At 41.9% G+C, this 24,296-nt stretch overlaps 1 protein-coding gene across 1 annotated transcript in view; it reads left to right on the top strand.

The window, feature by feature from the left end:
• The first annotated feature begins 344 nt into the window (after positions 1–344).
• Positions 345–24,296, top strand: part of LOC145780771 (uncharacterized) — a 67,818-nt gene continuing 43,866 nt past the window's right edge. Inside the window, 33 exon segments of the mRNA XM_082592400.1 lie at positions 345–560; positions 2,814–2,941; positions 4,703–4,847; positions 4,972–5,126; positions 5,913–6,016; positions 6,237–6,428; positions 6,739–6,846; positions 7,179–7,300; positions 7,461–7,623; positions 8,102–8,304; positions 8,851–9,035; positions 9,311–9,497; positions 9,701–9,885; positions 10,204–10,423; positions 10,599–10,760; positions 11,327–11,498; positions 11,769–11,923; positions 14,020–14,172; positions 14,953–15,102; positions 15,277–15,410; positions 15,746–15,865; positions 16,291–16,537; positions 16,742–16,956; positions 17,374–17,530; positions 17,852–18,043; positions 18,453–18,662; positions 19,298–19,430; positions 20,276–20,395; positions 20,671–20,851; positions 21,267–21,480; positions 22,675–22,828; positions 23,090–23,215; positions 24,015–24,183. Coding sequence (XP_082448526.1) covers positions 345–560; positions 2,814–2,941; positions 4,703–4,847; positions 4,972–5,126; positions 5,913–6,016; positions 6,237–6,428; positions 6,739–6,846; positions 7,179–7,300; positions 7,461–7,623; positions 8,102–8,304; positions 8,851–9,035; positions 9,311–9,497; positions 9,701–9,885; positions 10,204–10,423; positions 10,599–10,760; positions 11,327–11,498; positions 11,769–11,923; positions 14,020–14,172; positions 14,953–15,102; positions 15,277–15,410; positions 15,746–15,865; positions 16,291–16,537; positions 16,742–16,956; positions 17,374–17,530; positions 17,852–18,043; positions 18,453–18,662; positions 19,298–19,430; positions 20,276–20,395; positions 20,671–20,851; positions 21,267–21,480; positions 22,675–22,828; positions 23,090–23,215; positions 24,015–24,183 — 5,477 coding nt within the window.

Below are 24,296 nucleotides of genomic sequence, written 5' to 3'. Positions count from 1 at the left end.
AATAATTTGATCCAACTCTCACTTTTGTTCTTGCATCCTCATACATAGACATCACAGCTCTCACTAATACCTCCGGTATACCTCTTTTCAACGTCTGGAGACGTTGAATCAATGTAAAAACGACGGCTCTTGCTGTATGGGTACATGTTTTCAACAGCCTTATTAAAATTCAATTGAATTTTCTATGCTACAAGAAAAAGTATTTTAGTTGGATTTTACTTCAAATTGACATGCCATGAGGTCTGTTTGTATGATTTTATGTTTATTTTTTCGTATAGGTACGATACCAGTAAGACAAAACTAACCCCTGTAATAAAAATGTTTTTGTGGATAGTTGAACAATAATGGATACAGAAGAAAGACTGAAATGGCTGGAGACAAGGATTTCATCTTCATTGAGGCCACGAGCAGATGAGATCAAATCACTTTTCATAAGGGACGAATCAAGAGCAACTTTACTTGATTTTCTGTCAAACGACGAAGCCCATCGCTTGTTTGTGTTCAATGTATCTGAAGATAGAGGTGGGGGGTTAAAAGTCACACTGAGAGCACCAAAACAGGTATGGGTTTTTATTGTTAACTATAACTTGAATAGACTAGAGAGGTTATTTTTTCAACCATAAACAGACCTAGCTCAGCAACAATACGACACTTAACATTGTAACACAAAAATAAAATTAAGCAATTTACGTTTTCGACTATATTATACATACATTCCTTTTCAAACCTATAAGAAAAATAATGGCTGTGGCTATATTTACACTATATTGTGTAATAATAGCCTTAATTGTGTTGCCAGACAAGGAATTCTGCCCTAATTTGAGAAAAGTTTAAAACTGTCTAAAAAAAAGTTGTATCATATTTTGGAAATTTTTTTAGCCCTGGGCAAAGATTAAAACCCTAATTTTATTCTTAACTCTAACCCTTCCTAACTTTAATCCTAACTCTGGCAACACCTGATTGTAACCATGGCATTAAGTGTTGAAAAATAGCCACTTCCAAAATAGTTATACAATGCATCTGAAAATACTACTAGAGAAACACAGCATAACATCAAAAATATTGTTCAATCTAAGCATTGGAAAACTGCCTATCCTGCTCACATACAAAGTGACTACACAGTACACAACGCAATGGGTCAAGTATCTGACAGAGTAAAATTAAATTCAGAAGAGAAGTATCCATGTAGATTGTGCAAGATGGACTAAAGCACAAAACGAGATAATTGCACAAAAACGAAGCACCAATGAGTGGAATACACACGTGACAATGTAATCAAACACGGTTAAGAAATAGGAGGCTCCGCCGGCAAACAATTGTCTTGTTCTGGATTGAAAGATTTAATAATTAATTAGTGTCTCGTGCATCTTGGTGTCGAACTCGGACAAACAATTTACGGACTATCAGTTTGGGTACTTTTCCTCTGAACTAAATTGATGGTGGATGTTGAAATGTGATCATTCCCAACGGAAAATGTCTTGAGAGATGGGATTCCAGCATTGATCCAGAATATATTTGTTTGCCCCGATACCTCAGTTAGTTTAATAGCTAAGCATAAGCACCGGACTTTCTGCACAAAAGAACCTCAAAATCAAGCGACAATGGTTCGGTTTTTGGGGTGTGCGCTTGAGCAAAGCATTTTAAAGACTGCTCTCCATTTGGATAGAATAGCTCACATACAGTGCAACAACACTTGAACAATCGAGAAGTTATACTCTACCAATCTCGGTAACCAAGCCTGCGTTAGTGGTTTAAAGCCTCTGCAAATATGCGGGGCTACTATATAGGAATTACCTTTCAAAGGCTTTCTCAGTCTGGAAATATAGATTCAAACCAACCACCCAGAACCATTTGATGAAGCCAACCCTGATGCAGACTTTAAGTGAGTATCATACAATGAGTCTAGTCAGTTGCTCACCTCAAGTAAACCTAGAGCGCAGCTATCATCAGATGAGAATGCTAAACTGCAGCTCTAAAACCCCGCAAGGAGCAGTCAGCCGTTGTGTGGCAGATAAGTAGCCGCAAGCGCACAGTTGCTTGTGACGGTGGATTGTTACGCATGATGTTTTGGGCTTCAGGAATATTCGTTTAAAACTCATACCTGCCTGTGGATATGATTTCAAATAGTTCGATTGAAATTCTACGTGGCAAGCCCGAAGCCGAACAAGAGGCAACATGATTAACCCTTTCCTACACCTCTGTATGTTTGGTACATATTGTATTTCGTTGTGAAGGTCAGATATAAAAACAAACTGAACTGATCTTTAAATGCGATTTTACTTGGAAGATTCAAGTTCTAGTGCTCCCAATTGTAGTTCATAAATGCTTGGTTGTCATCGCGGGGCTGTCATAAACTGAATTTTTTATAGACAACACAAGAAAAAGGCGCAAAGGGTGAAGGCGACTTCAGGTGAAAATATTGGCCCACTTTAAGCGTTCTACCACACACAGGATAACTATTGCACTAAAATTTAATTTTCAAGTTTATGTAGGTTGGTTCGTTGGTTGTAGATCTTTACTTCATGATTTGGGGTGGCGCAGCGGACGAGGCGCTGGCTTTCTAATTATGCAAACCTGGTTCGGCACCGGCTCAAACTGGTTGTTGATTTAATTAAACACATTCACTTCTACCCAAAGTGTAATAAATCGGGTTGGCGTAGTTGCTGAAGGAAAGATGACCGAGAAAAAGGAACTGGCCACCCTGCTATCGTTAGTGCCGAAGTCATAGAACAGTGAGAACCTTATCTTCTCCTTTCCCGAAGCTCAGTAACTGAATATGGAAACAGTTTATTAAATCTCGCTTTTTCTTCCAGATCATTGAAAAATGCATTTGTTTTGTGAAGACCGGGTCAGCTTCTCATCTTCACGCGGGGAACTTCGATGATGCCGTCACTTGCTTGGATTGGGCGCAAGTGCTCCCCCATGCGAACTTGTTTGTCAGGTAGGAAGTAAAATTGATGGCCACTAGTTCGCAGTGTCACAGCCTCGATAAAGTGGTGATTTTTTGAATTACATTTTTATAATTATTTCCATCAGATAAATCTGTTCATATACAAAACAACGTAAAAATACGCTGGTTGCAAAATCACAAAGACACCAAAAATCGCTTTTGATATCAGTGTAAGAGCTCAGATATCAGTGTAAAACCAGACAATATAAATTTCTCGGCCATGTAATAAGAAAGCAAAAACTGGAGCATCTCTCTTTAACTGGTAAAATTTTTGGAAAGCGGGCACCTGGCAGACAAAGACAAACACATCTGGAACAATTTAACGACAAGACAGAAACAATCATCCATGCAACATATAATAGGAATATTTGGTCTAATTATTCATCTGAGGCCGTCGATGCCTGGTTCAGGCAAGGCAATTGAAGAAGAAGTAAGAGCTCATCACTGAACATCTGCTGTTGCAAATGCAAAGAGCGTTGGCGGAATTGAAAGTATTTCAGAACGATACAAACAATCGGATGTCAACAGGTCTAATATAAAGCGATTTGAGGAATGAATGCTGCGGTTGATCAATGATCAAGATCAATGAAAATATGTTTTTTCCTAAAAAAGCGTCAAAATTTGTTATATTATACCTTATTTGATTTTACATTTGAAACACTGCTTGAAGTTAATGTTCTGAAATACGTCGTCGTCAAGGGAGAATTTGTCTATATTTATTTTCAATTCCTACTTTTCTTCTTCTGGTAAATGTACGGAAGACCACTACAAAACATATTTAAACAAACCACCAGTTCTTTCTCCGGGTATTAGTTTACACTTACTGTGCCCTGTGCCCTGTGCCCTGTGCGCACCGGTTCGCCCCCCCCCCCGAAATGCACTAGTGGGTCCCTGTTTTTAGTGACAGCGCTTAAAATGTTTTGCGACCGTGCTTCTCAGTCTGTGTGCCTGTACAAAAGTAGGGAACAGAAGCAAGAACCGTACCGTTTTAGTTAACTATTATATAAAAAACAAATATTAGAAGGCTTATTTCTGCTGTACACACATCAGGATCTTCCCGACTCAGCGGCCATGCTTTACACGATGCGTCCACTACAAAATGATAGACGGGTACACTATTGAGTTTTCAATTTCGCCTTTTTAGTCGTCAATGCATTGTACAGACTACAGACTCTGTGTTTTATTTGTTAGTCCGATGAAACGTTGACGTATGAAAGATCATATTTTTTCGAATTATGAACTTCAATGTTAAAAATGAGGAAATGTAGTACACAAATCAGTCTTAAACTAATTTTCTCAATATCTTCAAGATTTTTTGGTAACTTTTAGAAGACGTTCTGCAAGATGTGTTCACGCAACTTCACGAGATTGATTGGTCGGCCATGGTTTAAAAGAAATTTTAAAATCTAAGTCAACAATATCTGTGTCAAAGCGATATCTTGAAGATTTCATCGGCCGGTCTGCTCACTGCAGAAAAATGTTGTTCCTGAAATTCATCCCTCCAAAAACATGAATATAGGCATGCAGTGCTTCCATCTTCATTACAATCATTTTCCTTGTGTGACTAATTTCTATCGCTTTTGTGCTTTTTTGTTAGGACCCAAAAACTTAACCTTCAGAAAAGGATGTATCGTTAGAGATTTCCCTTTACGCTTTACCCCACTTAGTGGGTCGCACCATTTGCACTCTGGCTATTGTTTGCATTAGGGGTACACATGAACTGAGGAAATAAACTTCACTTTTCCTCCTCAGAGACATAATCCTTCCTCTTCTGTGTACGGACACAGACATCATGGACTCTTCTGAAGGGACAGGAATCTCCCCGGATAAGCTCATGGACATATTGCACCGGTTGCTAAGCAACGTCGAGGTGTCCATGGGGGTTTCAGAAGACAAGGTAAGGACCACCTGTTACATCACAAATACGTATCCGGTTACACCTGAAGCCTTATGACGACATTACTATAGATCGTTTGTGACGTCATTCTCATAAAGTCATTAACATTATGAATACCACGCAGGTGACGCTACCCCTTCCGTGCATCGCGGTGCTAGCAGAAGCAGCAGCCTTCCAGCCTCGGCAACCAGCGGTGGTTCATGTACTTGAGTCAGCAGTTGTTGGTTGGATACGTCAGATAAGAAATTTGCTGCGTCATGATTCCCTGGCTGCCACCAAGTAGGTCTTGAAATGCAAATCATGTTTTCATGCGACCTGTGTCTTAAACCTTAGTTCATTGTCATGGGATATTTTCTAAGTCATACAATTGTGTTCACTTTAAATGGTGAGCTGATATCACACACGTTTTAAACCTTTCAAGGTTTGAAACCTCTTCCCGTTCATTAACGTGCTGGTATATTTACCATTGTTGCTGGTACTATCTTTTTCGTGTAGGACACCTTAATATGGAAACATAAAGTTTTGTAATATGATACCAGTGAACATATATTTTGTCCTCCCAATCAGGCTTATGGTTGGTGGTATGAGGTTCTAATTAAAAGGAAAGGAAGGAATTCAGTCTTCCGCGAACTCATCTTGACCTGACACTTACGTAGAGCATGCAGCTGTGTCACTTCATGACACGCTTGAACGGTTGGCTATCTTGCCTTCCCGTCTACTCAACATGATATGAGGGCCGCTTTATGAGCTCACTATGGGCCGTCTGCACTCAGTATTTTCAAAGTGTTTTCTACTGAACGTAATTTGATTACAAATTTCTCTCTTCAAGCTGTCAGCAAAGTTTCAGCACTGACTCTCATGACAAGCGATTATTGTGACGCGGTGTGACGCCGTATTCGTCACACTGAAGCCTTGTTTGGGGGGTGGATGCTTCCACTCTGTTTAGTTGAAAGTATCTTCTGCTTATGGATTTAAATCTTCCCATCACGCACAAGTCTGGACTCCATTAGGATGCAAACGTGTTTCGCTGATGCTTGTTATCCTCAACTGATGTTGACTTTTCAGGAGCATCAGCACGGAGGAAGAGGAACCGATCCGACCTCATCATGAAGTTGCCATGTGGGAGAAGTACATAGAACACACGACATCCCTGTTGGAGCAACTTGATGGTAGGTGGCGCATAGTGTTGGCAGTGTTTATAAACATCAATTTTACTGGCTGTGCTGTGCAAGTAACTATCTTGAATTTTTTAATAAAAGTGAGTTTGGTGCTGTCTGACTATGGAAGATGCTTGTTTCTCAAAACCCCCAAACAATTTTTCTTTGTTCTTTTTAAAAATTTATTTGAATTCGTTTGTTTTTATAATTTTTTGTTTCGTCTTCCTTCTAGCTCCTGTTGCCACCGACATCCTTCTCAACCTGAACCACGCCAACAGCTCCTATGCTCAGTCCTTTGGTGAGGTCAGAACTGAGATTGAACAGGCGCTAGACAGCGCTAAAGCGCGACTCAGATGCTTCGTCACCGTGTTGCCATGGATACAAGACATGTACAGAACGCCATCAGTTGACAGAATGTTGAAAGGTGAAGCTGCAATGAAGTAATTGATTGAAAAGTACCATGAGATGTAATCGGTAGCTTTGTAATGAGATCAAACGCGTTGTGAAAGCTGCTCTGAAACTGTCTGCTTTGTAAATTGTTGGAAGTAGGTTAGCCTAGTGCGCGTTCCTATGAATACAATATAGCGCTGTGCTAGATCGTGCTTGTTATTTTTAGCTAATTTGCTTTTAATGGGAGTCGCTGTTACTTCTACGTGGTCAACAGCCACTGCTGGGGTGTCTACAAAGAAAAGTTTTATTGGATTTTTTTAACTGAAACCAAATTTTCATTTCAGTGTTTCCCCCGCTATTGCAAACTGTATTATTGATTTGGAAACACTCGGATTACTATCACGACCCTAAACCGTTTGCCAGCCTGCTGAAGATGCTGTCCAATGAGGTTGGTGATCCATGTTATGTCTGCTCCTTGAATGCTACTTGAAAGGAGGCCGGTTTGACACCGCTCGAGATCAGGTCTTGAGATTTGTGCCTTGACAAGGCATTGACAAGGCACTTTGCCTTGACAAGGCACTTTGCCTTGACAAGGCACTTTATACCTCGCGAATGTGAAAGGAGATGGCGAGGTGCCCATTGGTTTTAAGTCTTTCGCTGTTTTCAGCTGTTGTGTTGCATCGCACTGTATGTTGTCACAATGTTGCTATTCATGTTTACTTTTTGTCAACTCTAAACAATGTTGCGGCGCCTATCACGCCTCATTGCATTGTGACACAGATAGTCGCCCGAGCGCGTGGCTTGGTGGGTGACAATCCGTTTGAGGACACACAACGATCGTACACGGCGCTGAAAGACGCTTTGAGACTGTGTGCCGCTTTTAGAGGGACCTACTTGGACTTCAAAGTAAGTTCACAGTTTGGTTTTATTTTCTACAAACACACTTTGGTGGTTGGCGTTCCTCGGGACAAAAGACGATCGATTCGAAGATTCTTCGGTCGGGCTTGTTACGTTATCTTATGACGCCATAAGCGATTATAATCACTTGTTGCGTCATGTTCTCCAGGAGATAGCGAACGCCTTCAACGCGGACAAGGTTGAATCCACTGTCATCACGATGGCCCGGTTGAGGCCGAAAGACAAGAACGCTTTGTACCGGGCCCGGGTGTACGGACCGGCCGGGTACCAGAGGTGGCTGACCAAGTCCCAGCAACCCGATGCTGGCAACGGTGAGCAATTGTCTTAAAACCTTCGACTCTATGACGTCACAAGTGTTCTAAGGCAACAGTGCGGAATGGGCATCGCAGAGATTAAAAGGGCTTTTGTGTTTGATCGTCGTACTGTTGGTTGCCACGCACCATGACCAGATTTGCAACCATCGGTCGGCTTTGAGCTAAACACCCACGCATGAAAATCCGCTGCAGCGCTAATTGAATTATATGGTGTTGGTCCTTGCATGGTATCATTTTCCTTAAATCTTCCATCACAGTCGGTTAGATATACTTCGCGCCTATGATGACTGTGCATGACTATTGATTAGTTGTTGGCTGGTTGGTGTCCAGATTAACTTTAGCTTTGACAAACCCACCGAGCAACTCAATTGTATAAACCTTGGTTTGCAAAGTTAGATTGACAATGACACTAATGCCGTGACAATGCTTATTGCTACTGTACAGTGTACAGTGATGACGTTTGTTCTAACAACAGATGACGAGGACCAGTGGGTGGACTCCGCTTGGCCTCCCCGCAACAACAACTGCTTTGCTGGTCTGAGCAGGTTTGTTGAAAGATGCAACGATCTCCTGGATCTGGTGGAGACCACGAGGCATTTCCTCACCCTCCAGGAAGCCGCACAAGTGGGAGGGGCTGGATCGCGCGCCCTCGATGCCCTCATTACCGACATCCACCAGGTGGCGTAGTCGTTGCATAAAGCTTTTTAGAGTTTGTTTCACGGCCGAAGGGGCCAGTGAAGCGACCTTTGGCATAGGACCAGAACTTACCGTGATAGAAACACATGTTGACAAGTTAAAGCAATTTAGAATTTACATCAATTAGAATCAGACACTGATTTGGAGCAGTGCAGAGCTCTCTCTCTTTTTCCTGTTTTCCTTTAAAGAAGCCTAGTCCTCATCCCGTCCAGTTGCAGAACACACGTGTTTAGAGGAAATCTTTCGTGGGTGATTGGGAGAGAATACGCGTTTTTAGGATAGGAAAAAACTTGTGTGAAAGACTGTGCACTTCACGCTCGAAAAAGTGTTCCCTATTTGGTCAAGCAACACTGCCTTGCTGAGGGATCGAAGCAGCATAATGGAGAAGGGAATTGAAATTCTGTGCGAAACTGATTGAATTTTCTCGTCACATTTTTGTTTTTGCTGATTAGCCGCCTGACCGTTTGTCGCATTTTGTGTTTGGTTGCCACCACCACAACTGCACTGACCAGAACAATATTTGCTCAGATTTTCACCAGAACCATCCGGGACTTTACGAGTCACAATCGAGACGTGCTCACCATCGACCAGCGCCAGCACTTCGAGAGCGCTTTCTTCCGTTACAGATCGGTGATCAAGACTCTGGAGCACCGTCTAGCGGGCGTGCTGAGAACGTCATTACGACTTTGTCCTAACGCCATGTCGCATTTGAGGTAACGCACTTTATTCCTAACTCAACTTTAAGTCTTTCAAATGTTCAGATATGACAAGATTGCCATCTACTTTATACTTCATACAATTTCTTGGTTCTGCAACGCTGCATACAAATTATCATTGCCTATAGATTTATTACTCGGGTAGCCGAATCACTGCGTTGAAGTCTGAACTATAATTTCGTTTTTAACAATGAATTCCAAGAGTCCATCACTGTTTTATGACGCAACAATGTTTCGCGCAACTGATTGAAACTCTTCCCTCACCATCCCAGAGTCTTGAAGGTGTTCGAAGGCATCAGTGCACGCGAGCTACTGCAGCGAGAACTCCAAACAGAGAATCACGCCCTCATCCTATCACTGACGTCAGAATTCAAGTCGGTCAAGAAAATGTTTGAGAGTAATTTTCACAACGTTCCAAACCATTGCAATATGCCACCGACTGTGAGCAAGTTGGTCTGGGTGAGTTTGATTGTGGAGCCGAGTTGTCAGAAATGTTTGCTTCCCAGTATGGGTAGTCATTGTCATTGCGTATTGGAAATTTGGTTTATTAAACGCAAGTTTTTTGATTCCATTGCGATTAATTTTTAATTCTGGGCCATTGCTTTGGAAACGCGAAACTCGCTTGATGGGTTCAATTTCCAATTTTGATCCTTTTTGGTTAGGTGAGAGCATTGAAAAAAAGAGTAGGTGTCCCGATGTCAAAGGTCAGGGAGGTTTGTCCCCACGCCCTGGAAAGTGACGTAGGCTGGCAGCTTCGTGACGCATACACTGACGTCATGAATGACCTAGAGAAGTACGAAACGAAGCTTCTGACAGTTTGGTCGAGGAACGTGGACTCCGATCTGAGGTGAGCATCTGTGCCGGCATTGTGACGCAATACAGCACCAAGAGATCGTGACGATTATTATTATAATGTGATGCAATAACCACTTTGTGTGTGACGAAGTACATTTATTGTTTGTAAACACCCCGGTATATTATATCATTTGTTAGGAATATTTTGAGAACGTCTTTGTGTAATAATCTCTTCTCTGTTCGAACCTCGCTGTTAAACATAGTGTTTCCTTGTCATTTATTTATGAAAGATTGTAGAATTGTTACATTACTTTAACATGTAATAACAATGTTAATGCGTAAATCTCGTATCCTCATCCTTCCATCCCAGGGACAGGTTAAAGCAGACAGTCCTTGCCACCGAGCAGTTGGAATCCTCCAGAGAGCAAAGTGATTCTCGATTGTGGCGTCAGAATAGCTCCCGCGCCTCCACCTCGAACGACGGCCAAGAGGACAAAGGTCAACTCGTGTCGGGGTTGAAGGTCAACTTAGACACAAAACTTCTCGAAATGTTGCGCGATGTCCACCACCTGAAACGACCGCCACATGACGTGAGTCATCCTTATGACGTCATATTGCTGCATTGTCTTCCTGGAAACACGGAATTGCAGGCGGCATGTTTGAAATATTTGTAAAAAACATCCTCGGAAGCACTGGGAGCTTGAGGTGGAATTTAAACCTAAGACGACCTTTTACAATCCCCAGATTTAATGCTTTGTGACGCAGGTTCCGGTTCCCGGCCCAGTCCGGGCGTTGCTGCGCTCCACAGACAGCTCGACCCTCCAGTCACAATCCACCAGGATGAGGACCATTGTGACCAAACACAACCACATTGTACAGAAGATGCAGGAGTACGAGCAACTTCTCTTCGAGAACAAAATGACCAAGGTAGGTGGTTCGATCATCTCTCAATCATTGTCAGAAGTTTTCGTTGAGTTCGTGACCAAGTTGTGAGAATGTATCCAGGTTGAAGGGGTCACAGTTCGGCACCGCGCAAGAGCACGCGGATTTGTTTCTTTTCTTCCAATTCCCTTTGATCTTATTCTAAACCTTTAACCACCGTAAATGTGACAAAGGGTAACGAATGAATGCGCAGTCCATGCTCCCAGCAACGTGTCAGCCCACTTGGTGCTGACTTGATCTTGAAACAAGATCGGACTGCCACTGCTGTTGCCATGGTAACTTGTAATAGAATTCTAACTCTGAGGACAGATAAGATTTTGGCACAATATCAACACATATTGTAAAAACATGTCGGTAATAAATTATATAGTTGTTCGTGTTCTCTTCAGATGATTATCTTGTGTGTGACCAGTCTGCGTAACGCGATTCATTCGTCCCGATTGCTTTGCTATTATGACGTCATTACCACCCACAACCTACTTCCTTCTTAATCATGAAAGATTCTAGTTGTTCAAGTAGTCTGTGACTAACAATCCCCCATTGTCTTAAAGATCGATGAGCTGATCTCAGAGGGCACAGAAGTGATGACGTGGGGATCTGCAGATTTAGAGGATTACCTCGAAAAAGCTTCGTCAGTGATCTGTGATGATGTCTATGCTGTGCTTGCTAGAATTCACAACAACTGGGACAAAGTGAAGGAAATGTCCAAATCCTGGTCCGAAGGTGTGTGAAAATAATAGAGCGTCCACTTGTATGAAGCCATGTCCACTTGTCCAGCACATGCAATACATCTTTCAACAAATTGTCTGAAAAAATAAGAAGGTGGCGTCTTGGTGGTACGGAAGTATTTCTAAGCTTCTACAAGTTAAAAATTCAAATGCTAAAAACTTTCAATTCAAGTTTTAAGAAAATTGTTATTTGGTGAAATGCAAAATATTGAATGTTATTCTTGCTGACAAATAAAAATTCATTCAAGCCTTTGTTTCCACGCAGGGGCGCTAGACATATTCACGAGCTACATGCAAGAGAAGAATACAAAGACTTTGAAGGATTTGTTGACCGAACAAAAAGACAAGGACGACCAGTACCAGCGCAAACTGGTTCCAGCCGGATTTCAAATCCATCAGTTGCTTCAGGATTCTTTTGAGGTGCGATTTGTAACTATAAAAGTTATAAAAACGTAGAATCATTTCCACTTACAATAATTCTAAAAAGTGTAAATGTGAGTGCCATCAGTAACGGGCGAAAATTGTGGTTATAAGGAAACCATAAATCCCTTTCAATTAACGCGACAATGAGTAACTTCTGTCATTGGTGCTCGACGTTGGGTCCAACAATTGTGCGTTATCAGGGCTCATAAGAAGGGCCAACATGGGTATTGTGTCGGGCCACAAGACCACTGGATGGGGGAGTGTTGCGTATCTGGTTTCTAAACAACTTTGCAAGTATCAAAGCCCCAAGTAGGTTTCATACCTTGCAAGGCTCCATGTAGAGGCTATGTGCGTCATTTGCATTTGCATCACGTCTGATATTTGATGGCGTTACAATTTATACAGTGCACATAGTTTGTCTCATCTCCAATAGTTGAGAACCTGGGCTTGTCCCCGATAGCAGGGTCTGTCAGTTTATGTAGTTCCTTCGCCATGCGTGTTGTTGGGGTTGATTGTACCCAATTTTTCTTGCACCCAGCTTTAATTAAGGTTATTTCCCACTTTGAGGTAGTCTGTCATGTTCACGCTAAACCAACATATGCCATCTCTCATGGATCCTTGAAGAAAGCAGTTTGAAAAGGAATGCAGCGTCTGAAATGCATCTTGTTAACCCCCATGGCATACCATGCATCATCATATTTTTCAAGGCTTAACTTCATGTTGTTCTATAGCTGGTTCATCTAGGCGGCATCATGGCACGGATTAAGGTTTAAAGGTCCGTAAGTTGCCAGCACACCTAGCCTGTAGTTGAATAGCTTCACAACATTTGCATTAATTTGCACCATTTATAATTAAATGGCGTCGCATCTAATTGTAGTATGTTGTTGGTGATGTGACGTTTGTTGTAATGTGTCTTACGTGATGTTAGATCAAACATATTTTGGGAATGTAAACAAAGAATTTACATTTTTGCAAAGCAAACTGCACAAATGTATTTCTTGAAACTATTGCACAAATGCATTATAATACCTGCGCTCAAAAACAGTTTCCAAATGAAAGTCTTTTTCAACAAGTTTATATATTTTTTTCGTGGAAGACGAAAAAAATTCAAACTAATCGAAACTGACCATAAAGTTAACAGTTCAAGTTGTCACGTGGCTTTGCTAATTGTTGTTACATAACTGCCCAACATTCCTGTAACTTTACGTGATTCTTGAAGGGTTTATGACGATCATGTTGTGGGAGGTGCTGCTTTGCTACGCCTGTGATGAAGAATTAATTCTGTAGATATTTGTTTATGTGCACAGCGCCAAGACAAGTGCATGCGTGTTTATTTTGTAATTCTTGCCTATTTGTCAAAGCACTTTTACACACTCGTACTCTAGCATGACAGCAGCACACTTGTAATCTTGCACAGCTGTGTAAACTGTACTGCACTATTTAGCCGGGCTATGTATAAATAAGATGTCCTTTGATGATGTCACTTAGTTTTTGAATCGAAAATTTATTTGTGTACATTTACAACATCGTATCTTCATTTTTGCGAAAGTATTATTTATAGTAATTGTGACGTTTGTAAACTCAACAATTTGTTCAGGTGCTACGCATAGGCAACTCTCTGTGTCTGCATAGCTCATAAAATATACAATAATCCGCCCCGTTGGCTCAGTGGTTACGCGCCTGACTAACGATCGAGCGGCGCTGGTTCAGCTCTCGGGGTATGCGCTTGAGAAACGCAATCTAAGGACTACTCTCCATTCAGCGGCACCTAGTGGATGGAATTGCTCACAGACAGCAACACTTCAAACAACTATTGAAACTTCACTCTGTCAATCTCCGCAACGTCAGTGCTTCATAGCCTCTACAAGTATGCGAAACTACCAGGAATGGAATAACTTGTCAAAGACTTCGTCAGTCCGAAGATTCAAAACCAACCAACTAACCAAAACGTTAAGTTTTTGTAACTTTAAGCATTTCACTAGCAAGAAATAAACAGACCAATCACGATATAAGCGATTGGTTTGCAATTTACGGTTGATTGCACATATTTGCCTGTTTGTTGAATATGACCAATTGACCATGGTAACTCCCAGGCTGTGGAGATCAGCGCCGCCTCCCCCGCATGGCAGATGTACACCGCCCAGATGGATGCCATGGTCCTTATGTCCCTCAAAGCGAGCATACTGACAAGCTTGGACTCCATGTACACCACGGCCGCTGTGGAGGATAGCGGGCAGGTATGATGCGTCGGTGGTTATGTGGTGGGAGATCCTTAGCTTGATATTGGTGGTTGTGCAGGATTTCATTCTTATTTGCGCTCTACTTGCCTAATTTTCTAGCAATATTTCAACAAGTCACCAAACGTCAACTTTTTGGTTGCGGCATAGAATACGACATTCAATAAACTCAGTTTATATAAAAAAATCTCTTATTATCAAAACTGACCCAAGACAAATAAAATCAAGGAAGACCAGCAGAAACATTCATGCGAAGGGTTGGATCTCTCACAAAGCATAGCTTGGAAAACTGCGACAGTTGGCTGAAAATCTCCAGTAATATAGACTTTTTTATTGACGTTATTTTGCACCAAACTGGTGTGAAATAAATTCTTCTTATTATTATTACTTGCCTATGCTTTTGTACAAACAGTTGAGTCCCTGGCCATAATGCCGGAGAACTGAGAAACTTGACAATTCTGGAAACTTTTTATTAACGTTATTTTATAGAACGGTTAGTAATGAAACAAATCAGTAGTATTCTGACCCACCGCCGTGTCACTTTATCATGTTAGCATTGCAACTTGGTTGATTTGTATTTGAACAACGTTAACAGTTTTTAGTTTTATTTTGTTTTTCAAAAAAACTCTCCGGTTGTAATTCTGTAAATGCTTTATTGAATCACTCACAGCTTTCCCTAGCTGAGGATGCACCCTATTTGGTTGTTACGAAACTTAAGCCAAAGCAGCACGTCTCCACAATAGCTAATTCTATCTAACAGTACGTGGGTTGTGACTTTTGTTTCTTTAGATCTTGGAAGTACGATTGGAGCTTGTGGAACAAACCGTTTCCTTCTCGCCTCCTCTGGATCGATCTGCATCAGTAGATAACGTGGAAGATGCTATCTCCTCTTGGCTTTCATCTTTTTTGAACAGATCCACTCTCATCAAAAGACTTGCTGTGAGATGATCCTTGATAATGTTCCTTTTAAAAATTGTTATATTGATAAAGACTGTGATACTGTTTGTAAAAACGTATAAAACAAACAGAAATGGCGTCTGGTACTAAACATGGAGCATTGTTGTTGTGTATGTGCCTTATGACGTCATAATCACGATCATTCATCTCCTCCAGGATCCCACCAGCAGCTACCAAGACTTCCTGGCGAACGACAGTGACGTGTGGGAGGTGGTAGATGAGATACAGAGTGTTGTCCAGCAGAATGCCATGCAATGTAAAAAGCATCTTTCGATCTTTGATGACTACAAGTAAGGTTGTGATGGCACATTGTGATGATTGTGACAAGATAGTCGTGATGTAGTTGGTGTGCTGGTCAATCACTTGAATATCTCAGTCAACAAACTTTCAGCTTCACAAGGACAGACATGGCAAGATCAAGCAACGCTAGTTCGATTCTCGGGTTGTGCGTTTGAGCAACGCATTTCAAGAACAGATTCCTATTCAACGGCACCTAGTAGATCGAATTGATAACAAACAACAGCTTTTCAACCGCAGGATATACGAAATTTTAACTTTGTCAATCAATCAATTGCTAAGTGAGATTGTTAGTCGCCTGCAAGGTGTGAACATTGTTGTATATTAGGTTTCTGTGGGTCCAAGACGTTCAGCAATCCTTCACCGACTTCCTGAATGGCCGTCCTTCCCCGAACCCCCTTCGCACCCACAAGAAGAGCACGAGTAGGACTGTCACCACCGGGGGCAGGTAGGAGGTTTGGGTGAAAGCTTATTGGTTTAAGGAATCATTAATTGCAAGTTGTACAGTGACCTGCGTCGACGAATTATTCAAACTCATGTCTGCTGTAGACTTTAGAGGTAACTGGAAGACAAGAAGCACTATCTTCGTGCCCACCTTCAGGCATGTTATTAAGTGACTTAACAAGAAATAACCAAATGCTCTAGTTAGGTGTCTACTGTCTAGCCAGTATCCCTTTGCACGTTGAAGAGAGCAGTGCTGGGTTGTTTGTTATATTTATTTGTGGCATAACTTTCCTCCTGACAGCTCAGAAAAGTTGTAAAAGTTCTAACACGATTGACCTGACTCGATTATCTGGCCTGATTGCGTACATGTAGTGCTTGCATGACGTACATTTGATTGATGATGTCAGAGCCAATGACGTATGTTTGTAGATCGCGTATCTCGCTGCGCAGTCCTGACACAATCAACGAGGCAGAAAGAGCCTTTCTGACATCACACAATGACCCTCGGGGCAATCGACCGACCACGCGGTCCACTGATGACGTGGCGGTGGTCCCCGGCCTGGCAGACTTCGATGACGAGATCGGAATCTACAGGTTGGCTCGTGACAACATCAGTGGTCTTCCTGACCTACAACCGGTCGGATGGATCATGTTCAATTTTCAACCAATCAAACAGGTTTGTTTTTTGGGCGTGGCCATGGCTTGACCAATTGGAGCGCTTATATTCAAGGCGGGGGGTTAAGCGCCTTCCCTATATGACATAAAATAGAATATTCTGAAATTGACGTTTGGTAAATCGCGTATTGTAGCTGCTGGTACTGTAGATTTCACCTCTCATGGAAATGAAATCCTTCATGAACATTCATCTTCATCTTCTCAGGTGCTCACCACATACGCCAGTAAGTGGATGTGGACCTTCATTAAGTATCTGAGCGATCAAGTCACTAACTCTCTGGACACTCTTGCTGACTTTCTCGCTCGTACGGAGCCGGAGATTGAAAGCATTACTGGAGAAGAGAGAGACACTGCATCCTTCATGAAGATGATGAGGTTGTTTAATGAGGTCTCCGCTCAACAGCAAGACATGGACGGAAGGTGGTTTGAACATGAAACTAAAAACAAAATAAATAAATTATTGTTTGGACTACTTGCCAAGTATTCAATATTACAGCTTCCTTATGATCAATAGGTTTTGTTGAACTTCAAAAATTGCTTTGTCTAATGCGTTTCAATAATTTTCTGTAGAAACATAACTTTGCAGAGCAGTTACTTAATCTCAGAGAATTATTTTTTTGAGAAGAATGTAAGGAACTGGTTGGCACATTCTTGTCCTATTATAAGAAGTATCGTTATAAGAAGATATAATCATCTCTCAATCTCTTCACCTCTCATCCTTCAATAATAAAACGCTCAATAACATCCTAATCTCTATGAGCTTATCCACCATGCATTCTCTTCATCCTGCATACTTCACGAAACTCATCAAGGATCTAACGTGTCTCTTTCCACCAGGTTCTCAGTGATGCAGAGAACAGTTGATCTTCTGGAGAAGTACGACATGAGACTTCCCAGTGAAACGCAGGAGATGTTCAAGTCTGCTCCTGATCGCTGGAATCATCTCAAGACGAAAGTCTCCCTGGCCAAGCAGAGACTCGGACCTCGCATCCAGGTGAGAATAATAGGATACTGTCAATGGAATGCGGACAATGGAATGTTTATTTCTTGCTGAATCCTGCAAGAATTTTTAGTTTACTTGAAATATTTACACTTTTCATGGGTGATGAGGGCCACAAGGTAGTTTTGTAGCATTTGTTTCACTTGAACACATTAAATGTGTCACATTTTGTTCGATTCGAACTTGAGGAGTAGAAGTTGTTGGGGATTGTTACTATCTGCTTATTCTTCCGGTAAATAATTTAAAGTCATGGTACGTGTTTGCCTGTAAATAATGTACATTTACGTCATCTGGTTCAATTTGACGTCACTGCAGGAAGAGTCTGACCGCATCACGCGAGATTTGTTACGGTTCAGTGAACGCGTGGAGGGACTGGCATCTGAGCTCCGAGGATCCGAGGTCTTCTCCCGGGATTGTCTCATCCACTCTGCCCATGAGGACATTGATGACTTCGTGAGGAGGTTAAGGATGCTCCAGACGGAAGCTCAGGATCTGATCGAGCTTCAGGTTTGTGACGTCATTATGGTGACAAGCAGTGACCTAACAAGATGGTGCTGGGGGGAACAATGGGTTCGCGGAATATATTTTTACCACAAAGGGAATATATTTTGAGTAAAGTTTCTGTAAAAAACGCAATTTTTTATGTTAGTCAGAAGAAGAGATGCAGTCTGCATCCCACCTCCTGTCAGTTACGTCACTGTATGCAAGTTGGGTTCTCCTATCGAGGTGGAGTGAAATAGTTTGTAAAAACTGATTGTGAGTTTATCCACCTTTTGTTGTTGAAACTTTTCTATACATGCGTCTTAGTCCCCAGTTTTCGCTGCCGTGTCACAACTTGATAGTATCAATGATAATTATTTGATTGTGTGTCTATTGTGACAACACAATTGACACAAACGATATAATTCATATCCAGGAGCTACTAGAGACCGCGGTGGTCGACTTCGCAGTGTTGCCCCAGTACCAACGAGATTTGAAGAACCTCAAGCTGGTCTGGCAGCACGTTAAGATGGTACAAGATGAACAGAGAGACTGGAAACGGAAACACTGGCAGAGGATTGACACGCGGCATCTCCACAATGCGCTCGGGAAACAGAAAGATATCATCAAATCGCTCCCTCCAGAGGTGACACATTGCTGACTTTGGGATTGTTTCATTTTTCATTTTCCAAGTTCCATTTCCTCAGCAAAAACCCAAAGCAACATTTTAACAAACTTTTTAGAATCGCTTAGTTTTATTTTTCAAATAGAGAAATCTCTTTTGGCTTGTAGTAAAAATGAAACGTAATTTTGTTCACAATTTTGCGCTTTATTTATTAACGATGTGGTGGTGATGTCGGCTTACATTGTTACCTGCATATTTTATTCAAATCCCATGGCCATCATGAGTTGTGGCTGGTTATAAGCAACAACTCAGAGCAATGTTCCTATCAGAATGCCTCAATGAGCTTTTGACGATGCAGCCTCATAGTGACGCAATAATACACTTTACTCACTCACGCTACGATGCAGTTTTCGAAAAGCTGATAATAACCCACCAGCACGTTCGGCAAAGTTTGATCGAGAAACTGTTGGTTTAGCAATATTTCACTTTTGATACCGATATGTTTTATTATAATTGTCAACAATAACATACGTAGAGAATTTACCAATAACAAATGAGTTCCGTTTAGTATCGGCGGATTGAGCACGATACTTGTGAGACGATTTACTTGGAAAAAACATGACGAGTGACACAATGATGACTCTCCTTTCCTTCAGGTGACGGATTGGGATGTATACATGGGAATGATTGCCTCGGTGAACGTCATCGAACAGTGTCTTCCTCTTGTGGAGGATCTCAACCATCCCTCCATGAGGACTCGGCATTGGAAGCAACTGGTTCGAGTGACAGGTAAACGATAGAGAATCACCACACCACAGACATACGAACAATGCTTAGCTAGATTTAAAACTTGCCAAGTTGCCAGGAGTGACCGAAAGCGACGATTGTGTCAATGAGCTTCTGACAACCATTTTTTTGGAATAGCACGAAGTTTGTTAAGAGAAAATAGTTCCTTTAGAAATTTTAAAGTAAACTTTAAAGTTGTGGGTACCCTTCTCTTATTTTTTGTGTCAGAACACAACATTTGCATCAAAATTGTGGCCAATTAGCTTTCCCCGTGGTGTAAACTTTTAGTCACTTGATGCATGGTGCGGCCGATACTTGGTGCAACCGATGCATGGTGCGGCCGATACTTGGTGCAACCTATGCATGGTGCGGCCGTTACTTGGTGTAACCGATGCATGGTGCGGCCGATACTTGGTGTAACCGATGTATGGTGCGGTCGATACTTGGTGCAACCGATACTTGGTGCAACCGATGCATGGTGCGGCCGATACTTGGTGCAACCGATACTTGGTGCAACCGTTGCATGGTGCCACCGATGCATGGTGCGGCCGATACTTGGTGCAACCGATACTTGGTGCAATCGATGCATGGTGCAACCGATGCATGATGCTGCCGATACTTGGTGCAACCGATACTTGGTGCAACCGATGCATAGTGCGGCCGATGCATGGTGCGGCTGATACTTGGTGTAACCGATGCATGGTGCGGCCGATACTTGGTGCAACCTATGCATGGTGCGGCCGATACTTGGTGCAACCGATGCATAGTGCAACCGATGCATGATGCAAACGATACGTGGTGCGGCTATGGTAGGCTGACCTCTAACTACCGACATCGACCTTTGACAGGAGGGTTGCTGCAGACGGACACAGACAGCTTGAAGAAGATGGTGTTAGGGGATCTCCTGGAGCTTGGACTACAAAAGCATGCTGATGAAGTGAAGGCGATCGTGCAGAGGGCGGTGAAAGGTGAGATGAGACTGGATAGAAAATTAATCTTAATTCAAGCGTTTACCTAAATAGTCCATATGAAAACTTGGTTAAGTTTTTCCAGTAAAAAAGCAGTCATGCTGCCACATTAAACTTGGATCAGCACAACTTGCTGGTGTGATCCAAGTCGCCGAGAGAAGGCGAGTCAATTCCTTGATTGTTTCGTCATAAAGCACACAAGTCCTGACAACAATCACGCATTGTCTCTTGTGCCACTGGGGTTGTATGGACTCTCAACTTATCGTCGGTTGCAGACCTCACCATCGAAAGTTCCCTCAAAACTTGTGAGGAGGTTTGGTTGAGCAAAATATTCGAATTGAGGTCACACACTAGAGGACAGTCCAAGGCCGTGGGACCAGATTTAGAAGCCGGAAGTGAAATAACCGGAAGTGAGATGATGCCTCAAGCCCTGCTGCAAACATACGAGGGAAGCAGGTATGTGGCGTCTAAGGGTTGCAAGTTGTGGTGAGCTTGTTATGTTGTTTATTAAGATATTTTAGATATCATTATAATATTATTTCTTTGAATAGTGAAAAGTTTGTTTGTTCATCAGGATAATCATCGTTGCAACGTTCATCTTATTTTTCATTTCATCTTATCAAATGTTAATGTTTTCATTCACTTACTTGATGATTCATTGTGGAACGTCTTTGTAGTATTGTGATGTCACCATCACTACACTACACTTGAAGAACCTAGTCGTGTATTTTGAGGAAACGTTGAAATAAATGTCTTGGAATAGTTTAGCTTTTTTATGTTTTAAACTTTTTGTTGATGATGATTTTTGTTGATGTTTCTGTTGTTGATGGTGTTTCTATTGATGGTGTTAATGTTATTGCGTTCATTCTAGAACTGGAGGAACACGTACAAAGAGCATGAAGAGTGGGATCCACTCCCGATCTTCCGATAAAACTGGAGCAGGGTCAGTCTCCAGAGGAAGAGGAGGAGGAAGAGCTTCTGTCTTGTCTCTTCCTGTCAGTCTCCTTAACTTGGTGGATGATCCGAGTCCCATCTGTCTTCTGAAGAACGTAGAGAAGATCCTTTCAGATCTTGAGCACCACCAGGTAGCGATTCCCATCCTTAGACCTACATGTGGTGGGTCCTCATCCTCGTAGGTTGTTTAATGATGATTACTCTATTTATTCTATTTGAATAAGCTGAAGATACTGGTACAGCGGTATCAATCCCAACGCAAGCATTATATTGAGGGATTAGAATGCTATGCAATTGCCAGCATTCAGATTTTAGAATTTATGTGATGACTGGTGAATGAAAGATGACATGTTGCTCAACTAATTTTCATTTCAAAGATTTGAAACTCCATTCACGCTTCACTGGCTTGCAAGGATCGTATCCTAGAAATCTGTAAAGAATAACCTTGTTGAACACGGCATGATTTGTATTCTTTACTAGACAAAGACATAGTGCATCAAAGTCATTGCTGCGTTAGGAACTGTTCTCGACTGCACGTCGATCAAAATGAATTTATTGGGCCAGTTTTTATACTTTCGAACCAATACATTCTCATAATACTGTATGTGATTCCATGTCCCGTGATTTCATGATTCCATGTCTCATGATTCCATGTTTCATGATTCCATGATTCATGATTCCATTTCCCATGATTCCATGTCTCATGCTTCCATGTTTCATGATTCCATGCCTCATGATTCCATGTCTCATGGTTCCATGTTTCATGATTCCATGTCTCAAGATTCCATGTCTCATGATTTCATGTCTCATGGTTCCATGTCTCATGATTCCATGTCTCATGATTCCATGTTTCATGATTCCATGTCTCATGATTCCATGTCTCATGATTCCATGTCTCATTATTCCATGTCTCATGGTTCCATGTTTCATGATTTCATGTCAAATGATTCCATGCCTCATGGTTCCATGTCTCATGGTTCCATGTCTCATGATTCCATTTCTCATGATTCCATGTCTCATAATTCCATGTTTCATGATTCCATGTCTCATGATTCCACGTCTCATGATTCCATGTCTCATGGTTCCATGTTTCATGATTTCATGTCAAATGATTCCATGCCTCATGATTTCATGTCTCATGGTTCCATGTCTCATGATTCTATGTCTCATGATTCCATGTCTCATGGTTCCATGTCTCATGATTCCATGTTTCATGATTCCATGCCTCATGATTCCATGTCTCATGATTCCATGTCTCATGATTCCATGTCTCATGATTCCATGTGTCATGATTCCATGTCTCATGATTCCATGACTTGTTCCAGATGGAGCTGAACAGGATGCAGAGCAACAGCGCTATCGGCTCTTTCCTGGATGAAGTGACCAAGTGGCAGAAGAGGCTGCACCTGATAGAAGCGGTGCTCGATGCTTGGGTCACTGTGCAGACAAAATGGGTGCAACTGGATGAGGTCTACTCAGGTATTGCAGACCATGTTTTTATCTTTATGGTGCGTAGCGTTTTGTTTTCTCTAGCAGCTTTCCAGTGTAGTCAGTGTAGTCTGTGAATCTACAGTAGAGCGATAAAACGATAGATCCTCCGCCCCAGAGGTTCATACGACGACGAGGAAGAACCGTTTTGTGACGTCAGTTTGCTAGAAATATTAGGTAACCTGGCGAATTGATTTGGCTTTCTGGATTCGATAATTTATAAAAGAAACTTACTTTGTGGTGTTCGTTCAGGCGCTGATGTGAGGACTGCACTCGCCCATGAAGCAAATATGTTTGCGGTTATGAGCAAAGACTTTCGTCTCTTGATGAGAGCTACGGAGAAGAACACCAATGTTCTGCAGAGTTGCTCCAGGAAAGGTTAGTTAGTTATAGTTATGGTTGAATTATTCCAACTTTGCTTATGAAAGTTAAATGATGCAAGAATACTGTGTGTTGGATATTATGTCACTCAAAATCGTTTCCTGGCCAAATGTTGCTTCATCGTCGTCATCATCATCATCATTAAGTTCCTTCCTCTCGTCGAGGGTTGGAGGCAATGAGGCGCCAAGTTTCGCTGTTGTGAGATTTTTTTTTATCGCAGTTTTGTAAATAAGTCCCAACCAGTCTTCAATATCATTAGTCCAAATTCTTGGTGGTCTGCTCCTATTTCGTTTGCCGTTCATTTTTCCTTCTAGTAGTTGTCTTTGAATAGAATTATTGCGAATCATGTGCCAAAATATTTCAATTTCCTTGATTTAATTGTTTGTAGAACTTCCACGTTAGTTTGTATTCTGGATAGTACATCTTTGTTTGTGATTTTATCCTTCCATGAAATTTTAAGCATTCTTCTATAAATCCACATTTCAAATGCCTCAAGTCGTTTAACCATTTGTGATGATAGCGTCCATGTTTGCTCCAAAAGTTGAAGTTAGGTCTGACTTCCGCTTGTGTGTTGCACTGCACTTGCTACACGTTTGGATGTAAGCTATGATCCTCTCAGTGGCGTCCACTTCTGCTCTGAGTTGGTAAAAGAATCCCGATCGTGGCGACGACGCGCGCTCATTCTGCTGGGCATGTTGTAATCTTTGATGCGGTCACTCGCTCAATTCAAAGCGTCACAATGGGACGTGATGAATATTAGCGGTAATGACGTCATGAACGAATCGTATCGTTTCAGGGTTGCTCCCGATGCTCGAGAAGATGGACACTAAGATGGAACAGTGTCGTCACGCCTTGCTAGGCAACCTTGAGCGGCGCCGACAGCGTTTTCCGCGTTTTTACTTCCTCTCGCCCGATGACGTCATGAACATAGTTTGTTACGGCTACGACCTTGACGCCGTCAACAAGTAAGTCGGGAAGTAGATGTATCGTGTTTTGTTTTCAACGTTTATGTGATCCCATTCACAGTCCGATCATACCATATAGTTCTTGCCATAAAATGTCGAAACCTTGAAGTAGC

This window comes from Aplidium turbinatum, chromosome 12, assembly GCF_918807975.1.
Source record: "Aplidium turbinatum chromosome 12, kaAplTurb1.1, whole genome shotgun sequence".
NCBI lineage: Eukaryota > Metazoa > Chordata > Ascidiacea > Aplousobranchia > Polyclinidae > Aplidium > Aplidium turbinatum.
Note: the sequence above shows the minus strand (reverse complement) of the source record. Positions and strands in the feature narration are given on the sequence as shown.